General features: G+C 43.6%; 1 protein-coding gene across 1 annotated transcript; it reads right to left on the reverse strand.

The window, feature by feature from the left end:
- Nucleotides 1-349: 349 nt before the first annotated feature.
- Nucleotides 350-9,130, reverse strand: wfs1b (Wolfram syndrome 1b (wolframin)). Its single transcript, XM_047584872.1, has 10 exons — nucleotides 8,957-9,130; nucleotides 7,496-7,873; nucleotides 5,955-6,031; nucleotides 5,648-5,792; nucleotides 5,380-5,553; nucleotides 5,210-5,290; nucleotides 4,925-5,085; nucleotides 4,075-4,311; nucleotides 3,860-3,978; nucleotides 350-3,147 (listed from the first exon to the last, which is right to left on the reverse strand). The coding sequence occupies exons 2-10, from the start codon at nucleotides 7,869-7,871 to the stop codon at nucleotides 1,596-1,598; spliced, it is 2,922 nt and encodes a 973-aa protein (XP_047440828.1). The 5' UTR covers nucleotides 7,872-7,873; nucleotides 8,957-9,130; the 3' UTR covers nucleotides 350-1,595.
- Between the last annotated feature and the right edge of the window lie 3,784 nt (nucleotides 9,131-12,914).

The raw sequence follows: 12,914 nt of genomic DNA on the forward strand, positions 1-12,914 counted from the left end.
AGCGTACAGTTGTGATTTTTATTGCAGTCTAATTATATACCGCCGCTGGTAATGTGCCATTATGATGATATGCATCCTTTATTACTTCAGATAAAATGGGTGTAGAGAAGCACGAGGCTCCACCTAGCGTCACTACACACTCATTACATCTGGACATAAATGGATTCTTGACCCAGAGGCTGCTTAGTAGAATTTAAAAGATTCACCAGCGTTCAGGTTATTATCACAAAAGTATTTTTACTTCTGAAATAATTTCCTCACCTACAGACACAGGACTACGGGCCTCCTTCAAAATTTGGGTTTAAAATGAATGTAATGAAAATCACATCGAATAAAAACAGTGAGAAGCAAAGATTTCATCATATTTATAGGTCACAGTCAATAAAACAGTAGTGGTATCCTAACTTAAAACAAACATCATCGCCCTAGGACAGTTCAATATATTAGATCCCTGCACAGCAGAGATGGAGACAGGACACACGAAAGCAGCTAGAGACGGAGGAGAAGGACACGAGGACAGAGGGCTGAAAGGAACGTGTTAACTCCTCTGTAATAAATAGACGCTCTGATCACAGAGACACGATTTAGTCCATCGCCTCCCGAATTATTTTTGTACTTCCATAAGGCACTTGAAATCACTTCAGAATGGCTAACGGGACGTTTACACCAATCAGGCATAACATTACGACCACCTCCCTAATACTGCGTAGGTCTATAAAACAGTCTGGTGGTGGATCATCCCACAGATACTTGGATCAGTTTGGGATCTAGTGAATTTTGGAGGCCAGGTCAACACCTTGTACTGTTTTCCATGTTTTTTTAGTTTTTGTGTCAGGCTGCATCCTGTTGCCATCAAGGACTGTCATTGTTATGGGGTGGGGGAGACTGGTCTGGTCTGGTCTAGGTGGGTGGTACGTGTCTCGGTAACATCTATATGAATGATGCCAGGTCTAGAAGCTTCCCAGCAGAACACTGAATGTTATTCACTCCTCCTGTCAGTGGTCATAATGTTATGCCTGATCGGTGTACTGTATTATGTTAAATTATTAAAGTTGTACAAAATAAATATACAACCTTTCCTCTTATAATCGTAGGCTACGCAAAAATGAGAGCAGAGTACAATGAAATGGTCGACACCGATGGATTTTGGCCGCGAAACATGTCGCTCCATCCATCAGCACACATCAACTGATGTGTGTAGCAGTAATAGTGTGTACAGATAGAAAAAAGAATCAAAGTGCCTTCATTATTAACCGACTCACTATGGTGAGCGCACAAGCACCTTATCAGGAGGTTTATAAGAACCACAGCCGTTTTTTCCTAGAGTAGTGTAGGGCAGTATGATACTTTAAAGCCTCATTGGTTTGTGTTTCTCCCATTAAAATTTTTTTTTATATATATACATGTTCTATCAAACATTTTGGCTCAAAAGCTCTAAGGATGCAAACACACGCGTTCTCAGTACAGATGCAGAGGATCTGTTCGCTCTTCTACAGTAAATAACTCTCCAGTATTGCAGTTAGATTCTCCTGTGATCAGTGTTGATCGACCATGAAGCTGGAGATAAAATTCTAATCACACATCTCTTGTCCCCTCTACCCTCCCTCCGTTAGCGCAGTCTCTGTCTCGGTCTCGCCGTCCGGGTGTTGCTCCAGCTGAGCGGTGAGGAAGGGGTTGAAGAAGAAGTCGAAGCCGAACTGGAGGGCGTTCTGGGCGGTGCGCCTCCAGTCGTGTTCGATCTTGTACTGCCGGCGGCTGGGAACGTGGGCGCCAGCGCACGACAGGCAGTGAATGGCCTTCAGCTCGAACACGGGCCACTTGGAGCCTAAACGCCCCTCCAGGATGGTGCTGAACTCCACCAGGCTGCCGGTGTTCAGGTGCAAAAGCACCGACTTGAACTCGTTACTAGCCCTCAGGACTATGTCCTTGGTGGCGTCTTCGTCCTCTATGATCGTCCCGTTCCTCGTCTTCCTCTCCAGCGGCATGCCCATCGTGACTTCAAACTTGTAGCGGTCGAAGCGCTTCACGTGGCATTCGTTCTTGGCCAGCTTTCTGAGCTTACATAGGGGATCCTCGGGAGGAGGAGCCGGGGCGGGCAGAGGCTGAGCTTTGGCGGCTGTGGCGTTCTTCGCCTCGTCGCACAGAGGGTACGGCTCGCCGTACAGACACCGCATCCAGTTCCCCAGAAACACGGGCAGCAGGTTGATCACCGACTGAGGCCCGTTCTCGATGTCGGTCACTCGGACGTACTTGAAGCGTCCCGTCCAGGTGACGCGGTGGCCTTCGAGGTGGGAGCAGAGGATCTGGGTTTGTGCCATGTTGGACTCCTTCCAGGCCAGGGGGCCGCAGAGGTTGCTGTACTCGGGCCACGTCAGGGTGGAGTTGTACACCTTCATGCCTTCAGATCTGTAGACGTACATCCAGCAGAAGAGCACCACGGCACTGAGCCACACCAGGATGAGCTTGACGATGCTGCTCCGGGATAAAGACCGGAAAACGACGATGGGGTTGAGGCTGAAGCGGGTCCAGAGCCGCAGCACTACTGGCACGAAGCAAATAGTCAGCGTGACCACCATCTTGGTAAGCTCCAGAGTGAGAAACCACTGCAGCACCTGGATGATGAGCATTGCGGCCATGCCCAGTGAGATTATGGGAAGGGCGAACATGAAGAGGAAGTAGCCCACGCAGGTGCGAATGAGTCCTATAATCGTGGCGTTGTTGAGGAACACCAAGCAGAGCTCACACCAGGTGAAGCAAACCAAGTAGGGGACGAGGCACAGGTAGGTGCCTTTGAAGCCTCTCAGCTGAGCCATGCGGAAGAGGAGATAGAAAAGGTGTCCGTACAGGAGCCACGGCATCCCCAGATTCAACACCACGACATCTCCGAGAGGCACGGTGAGGAACGTCACCCCAAAGATCTTGAGGAACCAGAGGGAGTCTGGCAGCAGGTGAGTGAGGGAGCACGCCCCAGAGAGGACCTCCGTGGCGAGGGCTTTGCGAGCGAAGAGCTGAGCAGAGGCATGGAGGCTGAGGAAGGCAGTGATGGTGAAGAAGAGGGCGACGGCAGCCAGCTCGGAGCAGGGGATCCAGGATTTATCAGCAACAGGGAAGGAGAAAACCACGAAGACCACAGAGAGCAGGAAGTACCTGAGAAAACAAGAATAACACAGATTATCTGATGTATGAGGCAGCAAGTTGAAGATTTTGTATCAAAGTTCATGTTACAACAAGGAAAAGGGGTGAAGTGGAAGGATTTGAGTGGTTTTGACAACAAACTGTTATAGCTGTGACTGGGTCAGGGCAGCTCTTAAAATGCAACTCTAGTGGGGTTTTCCTGGTCTGGAGGGGTCAGGATCTATCGAATGTGGTTCACGGAAAAGCTTTGAACGAGGGACAAGATCATGGACGACCACCGATGCACATGGGGGAGCAAAGGCTTACCCAGGCAGTCAAGTACAGCAGATGAGCTACTGTAGCTTCAGTTAGTGAAAACTTCAATGCTGGTTCTAATAGAAATGTGTCTGAAGGGCAGAAAGCTCCCACAATGGACATGTAAGGACCACGGAGCGATGGAAGAAGGTGGCCTGGTCTGATGAATCGTGTTTTTTTCACATTAAGTCGGTGATCGGATACATCGCTTATCTGGCAACATCCACGCAGATGCCAGAAGAACAAGATCATCAATGTTTGTCTCTTCTTTTACTTACTTATCAAGCAAAAACCCTATGTGGGAATGAGCAATGAAGTCAAGCTAGTAAAACCTGAACAACAGCAAACTTTGAATTACATGGTGCAAAACTCAGGTATGAACGAATTAGCATGTTCACATGTGAATGAAGGTAAACAGGGATCAACATACAGGTAAGGCTCCAGGTGAGTCCATCCAAAGTTGGTCTCAGCCTGCTCCAGATCAAGGCCAGGTTCAAAGTGAGCAAGCAGGTCGGTCAGAGCCCGGTAATTCTCCCACGCCTTAGAGTTCTGTAGAGGAGAGGTGTTTTTTGTTTTCCATTCATGTAAGTACGACTTTTCTCCACATTTAAATTGGCTTCAATATGAAAGGGTCTCATCGCTAACCTGAAACACGCGCAGCGTGCAGATGACCATTGAGAAGAACGCGAGGTAGAAAACCAGCAGAGGGATGAGGAAAATGAAGAACTCGATTGTGAGGTTGGAGATGATGAAGAAGAAGATAAGCGCGTTGACATGGTGGGTGGGGATCAGAGCGCTGAGCCACTGCATGCCCGCTCGAGACGCCCAGTCGATGAGGTGCTCCTTTATCTCCAGCAGGGCGTGCAGGGGGAACTTCATCATCTGGGGGCGCCACAGGAAAGGAGGAGGACAGAATTAGAACATCGTCCCAGGTCCCAAAATCTGACCAGAAAGAATACGTCCTCCCAAAAACATTAGATAGATTGAGGAAACAAGTAAAAAGCTGTTTTTGAATTCTTAAATGATTAATGCCAAATAAATAAATTGACGGAGAGTTGCAGGTTTACAAGTTGCAGGGTGCAGTCAACACAGTTTAGATACTAACAGAAAGAAATATCTAGGTCTTCAACAGGGGTCGCAAAATCTTTGGTTGAGTCCACATCTTTTTTTCCCCCCACAAGTTGTAATTTCTTTAAATCTGCACTAACATGAATAAAACAGCATAAGACTGAAAAAATATGTCACACTAACTGCACGACACTGAATCTGCACCTTGTGACATTTAGTCTGTTAGTCTGTTTAAATCAGATGCACAATGTGCCAGTGTGATCTGATGACCTGGCTTGAATGTTGCTCCGCTCTCAGGGTTTGAGTGCACCAGAGTCAAATATTTATTCAGATCCCAACTCATAAAACTCCTTTTCACAGTTAAACTGAAAACGCAGCGTAAGAAGCAAAAGACAGGAGGTCCAATGAGAGAAGAAAAGTTCCCTACCTTTTGATGAAGAGGCAGTTCATCTGGGTTCTTCACTACAACATACTCGTCATCGTCGTCATCCTCACCTCCAGCAGCAGCCATGAACGGCGATGGCGTGATACCCTGTGCATACCTCTTAGTCATCTCAACAAAGTCGTCCAGACCCACGTGGGAGCCGGCTGCGGAGAAGTGCAGGAGACACGATTATTTCACTGTGTTTGTTTTCAGTGGGACAGTTTGGGCTTGGAAGAGTTGACGTAATACACATGATCAGCTCTATCAGTAACCTCAGATCACACGTACCCTCGCTGGTGACCATCGTCTCCAGGACTCGCCTCTGTTTCTTAGCAGAGCTGTTCAGTGGGCCGGGGGAGACTGGTTTCCCTGGTAGGTGGAGGAGAAGAGAGGTGTGAGATACATTCAATATACATCTCGTCTGTACTTCTATATCTGTTTTGCGATGCCTCTTGTACCTGGATCTGTGTGGACATGTTCAACGTTTTCTAGCATCTCAGAAACCGCCACTGCCCTCTTCCTCTCTGGATTCAGCTTCCAGTACATGAGCAGAGCCGCCTTCCTCACCCCCCTCTCAAAACGTGTCTCTGTGCACAACTTCTTCACCTCCTGGAAGTTCTCCAGAGTGATGCCTGAAGAGCGAAAAAGAAAGTAAACGAGCCGACCGAGGAGACGAGTCCTCGCTAATAGCTGCGGGCTGAAGGCAGCACAGGGAGATTTCGTTACCTTTCCTGGAGGCCAAGCACTGCTGCAGGAGTCTGACGGCATCCTTGCGGCCCTGTTTAGCAGCCTGGACCAGCCAAGTGACCGCTGTGCAGTTGTTCAGCTCCTCATCGCTTTCTTCTGCCAGGGCCAGGAAGTAACGGCCCATCTGGACGCACACACACACACACTTAGAGATCAGCATGACTGAGACTTAACGACCTGTCCTTCCTGTCAATATGTCACTCTAAAATAAAAATTATCATTACTTGGCTGATCTGTTCCACCATATGGCCACTGAAGCGTTTGCAATATGTTCACTGACACTGACCTTCGTCTGTGCTTTCGCATCGCCCGACTTTGCTTTCTCCTCCAAGTCCTCAAAACTGACCTCCTCCTCTGTCTCCTCTGAAACAGAACATAGTTCGTTAAATGCTGTTCGGTACATTTTATGAGTCTGTATTTTATGAGTCTGTACACTGAACTAATGGCAATCAAAACACAAAAGCGACGGGACGTCTGTAATCAGGCGATCGTTTTTAAGAATAGGAGTTTGAATGCTCCGAGCACATGGTTCAGGAAAATATAAATAGAAACCAGTTTAGTTTGGCAGTGTGTGACATGACAGCTGATAATAAGCATGTGTCAGATCCTTCCAGAAACAGCTTTGTCCTTGATAAGACTGTGAAACCTTCATCTTGGGGTAATTATTCAGAGTCAGAAAACTTTATTTGTCTCAAGGGGACAATTGAAGTCACACAGAGCTCAGTTAAAAATTGAAGTAACATAGGATAAACAATCTGGAATAAATATATCCATAAAATAAATAAAAAAGAAACTCACTGGTGATGAGTGGTGCAATGACTGAACATTATATGCAATGAATACTTACATTTGGGTTCAAATTTGGCAATGAGGCCTTCGTGTTCTGTCCACAGTGAAGGTTGATGTTTTTATGGAGTGATGTGTATGTATAGGAATGTTTATGGGCTGGGCCGTGGGAATTGGGTTGTGTTTATTATATTCTTTCTATTATTTCAATTATATTCTTTCAACTGATGACTCCTATTACTCCCAGTTCGCCAGAGAACTTATAGGCCTTCTTCCTGTAACGTATAGTGTCACATTTGTTGGGTGTTTAAAAGAAGGTGGTGGAAACACTTACACCAAGATTTAAAACTGCAAAGTTTTGTGACAGCAGGGAGAGAAGTGGCGGCCTGTCTGACAGTAAGCAGCGCGATCTTGCGTCGTATGTCAGATGCCTGTCAATGTTCCTGTTACTATTCTCATATAGCCCCTGCCTCAGCCCGAAAAAAAAAAAAAAAACCAACTATTTGTTTAGTCAGCAGCAGCTGCAAGCTTTCCCAATACAACACACAGCGATGCAATCTGTTTTTACTTTCACTACCCACACTGCAAGAAAATGATTAAATTATCAGTTTAAAATAAAGAGTTACGCTGTACGGTGTGTGTATTTTTCAGAAGACTGATTTGAGTCTAATGGAAAACTGTGATGTAATTAAGCGGCAAAGGTGTACGGTTTCACACTTTCTAGTAACACTCATTATTTATGTCTCACGGAGAAGGTGTCTAATAGATTGAAATGTGCTTTTTGCCACTGCAGATAAGAGATCTGCTTTCATGTGAACCTTTCATGCTGGAGGGACAGTAAAATAAACAAGGGTGAGACGGGCTCCTGCCCTCAAGTCAGCAAAATAGGAGAGGCTGCTTTACATGTTGAGGTAAGTGTTGCCACGGAGACAGCACAGTGTGCACGGTAAACCGGGAGCGTTGGTGGCACTGATTGATGCAAAAGTGAAACTGTGTAGTTAATATTTTGTACAGGGTCAAACGTCAGCGTTTGGTTCCCACCTGGTTCAGCTGTAGGAGGCGGCGAAGCTCCAGCAGCCGTAGACCCAGTCAGAGGATTCCCCGTTGAGGCTGCGTTCAGTTGAGATCTGCCCACCTGAGAGTGGCTCCTGACGGGCTGGTGGCGAGGTGAGGCCGTCAGCGCGGAAAGCGAGGAAGAGCGGGAATGAAGGCCGGGAACGGTCCGAGGGGCGGCGGTGGAGGGAGAGGATGAGGGCGTGGTTGGAGGTGTTGGCATCGTGAATTTTGGCTTAAGCCGGTCTGAGGTTGCAGTTGTGGCGGCAGAGGAGCTGAGGGAGGAAGGGCCCGGCCTCGGGGTGGTGGGCGAGGATGGGCTGAGTTCTGGGGTGGATGGGTTTCCTGTCGGGGAACGATCCATGGCTGAAAACACAACACAGAAGTCAATTACAAATGGTCAGAGTCATTTTTGAGAGAATGTAAACACAATAACAATAATAATAATAATAATAATAATAATAATAATAATAATGGTAACACAGGTATATTATTACTTTGTGGAAACCGATTACCCGATTGGTAATGGAAGATCAGTATAAGGACTGGCCAAGCCATTAGTGTTTTTACGATAAGAGCCAAGACACTTTCAGTTTCTTTACTGAAATATCTGGGAGGCTGTTTGGCTGCTGAGCATACATTCCTACACTGGACTTATTTGAAGCTTACTGTACTGAATGCAGTTGTATGGTGCACACAGAATACAAATAAGATAAGAAAAGCCTTTATTACCGCCAATTTAAAAAAAAAGCTGATTGGGACATTCCTAAATCTAAACAAACAACACACCAGGTGTTTAGAAAGATCATTTTATATTATCATTTCAATGCATCTCCAATAATCTTTTAATTTTCCCCAAAGTAGTTTGATGATATTCTCTTGGTACGGTATCACTTACATATCCTCTTTGTCCACTATCAACGCACTGTATATAGATAAATCATAGATATCTCTGTTATCTGATAAAGACACAGTGTAGGTTGAGGATTTTAAATGATGGTCACGTCTGTGTGCTAAATAGTCTCATTTGCTGGAAACAAGGAATGTTTTAGTGAAGTCTTCATCTTTAAATCGTTTACCCACAACTAGCCTGGTTCAGATACGTTTGTTTTTTTTTTTGTGATAAATAACCCTTCGTGTCTATTTTAGACAGTGGGGCAGCTATATTGAGGAGGTGACATCGTTTTCCACTGACTGTCTGTCTCCTGTTGCACTTTAGGGAACTCCCAGCAAGACGAGCTCTAATAACAACAACTTTACAGGCCGACTAGACTCACAAGCCATCTGGTACGGATTCCTAATTTAGATATCATTCATAAATGCTTTACACAAATAAATAGACAATACAATCTTCATATGACTGCATAGTAGAGCAAAAATAACCGGTGGTTTTAAAGCTAATGCTAACATGTGTTTACATTAAATGTGTCAATTCCGTTGCTCGCTCACCTTTACCGCAAACAAACCAGTTTATTTCAAAGCCTCCAAGTGAAATAGCTTGCAGAAATATCTCAGGATCTTCGCCAGTTTGTGTCCCAAGTCATTCTTTCCTTTCTCTTCAGTGAAGTCAGCCCGTCCTCTGGTCTCCCTCTGGTCAAACTCCAAACAACACGCACACACACACACGGCACAGGAAAGGTCTGTCAGCTGCTCACCGCTACGTTCACGCCCACTTTCCCATTTTGCGCACTTTGATTGGAGGAAGCATTTTTAGACGCGTTTGGATTGGCTACAGAGACAGGAAGTTCTGCAAATGTCTCTTAGACCAGAGTAATCAATCGATGAGAGCCTTCATTCAGATAGGTTATTGAAGTCATAAGGCATAAGTCATAAGACAGTTGTTTGAGAGCTTTTATCGCACAAAGTTCATTTAATTAAGAAATTGATTTTTTTTGTGTGTATGAGCTTGTGGTTACTTTTTGTATACTTATATAAAGTATTTTTTTTCTGCTACTGACAGGTAATATTAGTTTTGCGCCAGGAGATGGCAGCACACAACTTGTTGTTTTGTTGGTTTTTAGAAATGAACTATTCATTAATTTCCATAAATATTTCTGTAATGTGACATAAAAAAAACGCAAAACAATTTTAAGTAAAATCTTCCAATCCTGTCTAATTACTTTTATGTTTTTACCTTTTCTATTTCTCTAGTATCTGCTGTTGTCCATTAAGCATTATTATTGTTATAATACAAACTATTTTATGAAACTATATCTAAAACTCGAAAAACGTGGTATTTATTAGTGCGATTTGGAGGTTGCACTGTGGCGTTGTAAAGTCACAGTGACTGTGGGAATTTACCAGAATCCCCACAAAGTCACTGTCATTTAAGAATTACAAGTATACTATAAGTATACTATATACCTAAAAGCTATCCATATTCCACAGAATGATCTGCATGTAGAGTTAAAGTTCTTTATTTATTTATAACAAGTCTTAAATCTACATCTATATGCTTTGTGAAAACAACATGAGCTATGAAATAGAAAAGAAAGAGTGTTTAGAAAAGGGGCACTCTTGAGAAAAAAAAGGAAGGAGACCAGACAATTAAAGGACTTCAAAAGCAACAGGACTCGGGGGAAAGAGCAAGATTAAAGTTCAAGTCTGGGAATGAGAGTAGATACCACAGTGTGGGAAAAGAGGGAAATGAGGGCTATAATTGCTTAACAGCAGCTGCATTGAAACAGTTATGTAAATGGTTCTCGATTAGTAGATTAACGCAATCCACTTGAGAGGATAAGCAGGACCTTTATACGGGTTTTGGTCTTTCACGTGTGCACCTCCAATCAGAATTAGGCAATCCCTCTTTCAGACACACATGGACCCAAAGATGCATTTCATCTAAATTAGACAAAGCAGCTCATGGTAGATGTTTGTGATAATCAGCTTTTACGAATCCAGATCTTTGATTATGCTAATCCCTTTACAGATTTGTCAGGGCCGCACAACAGTTGCCTGAAACAGACACAGTCAACACTTTAACCATGTGGTCATTACATAGGTAATTGAAAACTGAAACAAGCTGGCTGTTGTTTCTTCAGTCCGCCTGTTTTCTCTGTCTGTATCTCTTCCAGGAAGTAATGACTCAAGCGATGGAGACTCTCCATCATCTTTTCTGTCTGGCAAACCTTCTCCTTCAGCTGCGGTGATTACAAACTGCTGCATGACAAACACCACTGAGTAGGAACTGCTAGTTTAAGATGCACTCTTCATCTCCTGTCTGTGTCTAGCTAACAGTTACCTATAGTATATACAGTACAGGCCCCACCCACACAGTCGCCCAGCATTGACTCTCACAGGAAAAGAGACCAAAGGAGGAGGAGAGGAGGTATGGCCCATTACCATAGCAACCAGTAGAGTTATCTGAGAATGGATATTAACTGCAATGATTATTCCAAGATGAAATGTAACCCAGTTGTTATTCCAGACTTTGAAGTTTCTCTGTGCAGATAAACAGTCTCTAGTACTGGATGGACTACAGCCAGATGATTCTATTCAGGACTTTTGATCATTTTTAATTACATTTAATTACATTTATGAAATAATATGTCATATCAAGTCAATATAATAATATGTTTATGTATTAATCCAAGAAGGGGAAGCGTGATTCAGTCAGCTTCACATTGTGGACAAAGGTTAATAAATACAACACCTTGTCGTTTTATATGAGTCAGTTATTATAAACTCCTCCTGTGCTTAAATCATCCTTCTTCACACTTTCTTAATGAAAAAAATAAACAACAACAAACAATTGTGGGTTATTTCTCTTCTTCAAGATGGCAGCCCTTCTACGTATTGATCAGCAGCTTTTTTGAAGCCTGGGTGGAACATAGACACATTTTTTTTTTCTTTTTTTGTCTCAAAAATGTAAAACCCAAAGGCGCCATAAAACCTTTACTGAACATTCCACAATACTGAAATCATTGTGTTTGTAGCTGTAACTCAATTCTCAGTACACAACACATAGACAGTTTGCAAAATTACTGATTCCAAAATGAGTTTTGTTTATGCTGTCTGCTTGTGAAACTAAAGCTAATACGATACTTAAGTCTGCCTAGTTGATCTGCCTTGTTCTGGAACAACATTAACGAGAAAGTTGTGTATTGTGATTCTGGTTGTTGGCAGCATAATGGTGCACTTCATTTGTATATCGTTAAAAGACTTGGCTCGCCTAATGGAACACTTGAGTGCTGTTTTTCCATTAAACACATCATATTTCACACAGATGGTAAAAAAAAAAAACATAAAATAAACTACTCTACTTTGTTTTAAACGCTTCTACAAGTCAAACGAACCTCAAAGACCGCTGAAGTCATTCATTCATACTGTGAATGAAGCTTTTTGGGGATGGACATGGAACATCGGGCTCAGGTTTTTGGTGAGTAATAGTGGTGACTCATGCCCAGGAAGCCTGATTACCCTCACATGAAAGTGTTACGTCACCACGAGCACTGGAGACTCGGGTTTACATTTAGTAAAATGGATCCGTTTGGTGGCGGGCTGGAGAAAGTTGAACATTGTTATTAAAATACTGGGAGGTTAGCCACATGTATTCTTTATTTGATTCTTTGGTGCGGTCCTGAAAACTAAGGGTCGTCTCTAAAAGCTTTGATAAGTTCCCAGTCATGAATATGTTAAGCTTATTATGGACAGCTCTCAAACCTAAGATGATTATGCAAATGAGTTAATAATAACAGTGACTGGTTACATTATCCTGTGCCTTAAAAAGGGTAAAAAGAAATATAAATAAGCGGATTGACCAGATGTGATCACAAATGAGTAAGGTAGACTCCCCTTACATAAATCTGCAAATGAGACGGTTTCATAACTTCAAAGGTGAACCTTTAGCCATGTACAGTATATATTTGTCCTTAGAGGCAAAGGAGCAGTTAAGAGTGTGTTTCATTTTACCTTTAACACTTTAACCACCACCTGAATCTAATATCGTGCGAAGTGCATCACATGGCCCAATCACAAGTTTAGAGTGACGTCAAATGGAAAGGTTTAATTTATCCTGTTTCTGGGAACTGCACTCCTATTGTTCTGTCAGAAGGAGCATAGTACACAACCAGTTGGCCTGAGGTTTTATAAATACCTCATCAGAAACAGCCACTGCAGCTCGCTGACACACATTTGCTCCATAAGTCAATTTTTCACCAAAACACAACAGGACAGACGCCCCACCCTCTCCTCACTGCCTGCAACCACGATGCTTTCTTTTTCACTTCATCACTCCATCTGCATGGATGTCTGTTGGCCTCACCAGGAACATGAGTGGAACTTAATACTTCAAATTCACCGCCTATTGCGCTCATTAAATTCCTACACATAAAAATAAAACGCTTTGTGATAATACCGAATGAATGCCTGCCTGGCCGTGTGTTTTTTTTTCCTGCCACTTCCTGCA

Source organism: Mugil cephalus, chromosome 5 (genome assembly GCF_022458985.1).
Source record: "Mugil cephalus isolate CIBA_MC_2020 chromosome 5, CIBA_Mcephalus_1.1, whole genome shotgun sequence".
NCBI classification, from domain to species: domain Eukaryota; kingdom Metazoa; phylum Chordata; class Actinopteri; order Mugiliformes; family Mugilidae; genus Mugil; species Mugil cephalus.

What these genes read in the sequence shown, in the direction of transcription:
- wfs1b (XM_047584872.1), bottom strand. Translation starts at nt 7,871, where the DNA reads ATGGATCGTTCCCCGACAGGAAACCCATCCACCCCAGAACTCAGCCCA. An exon ending in ATGCGAAAGCACAGACGAAG is followed by an intron (nt 5,793 to 5,954) that starts GTCAGTGTCAGT and finishes GTGTGCGTCCAG; the next exon opens with ATGGGCCGTTACTTCCTGGC. An exon ending in GCACGCTGCGCGTGTTTCAG is followed by an intron (nt 3,979 to 4,074) that starts GTTAGCGATGAG and finishes TCTCCTCTACAG; the next exon opens with AACTCTAAGGCGTGGGAGAA.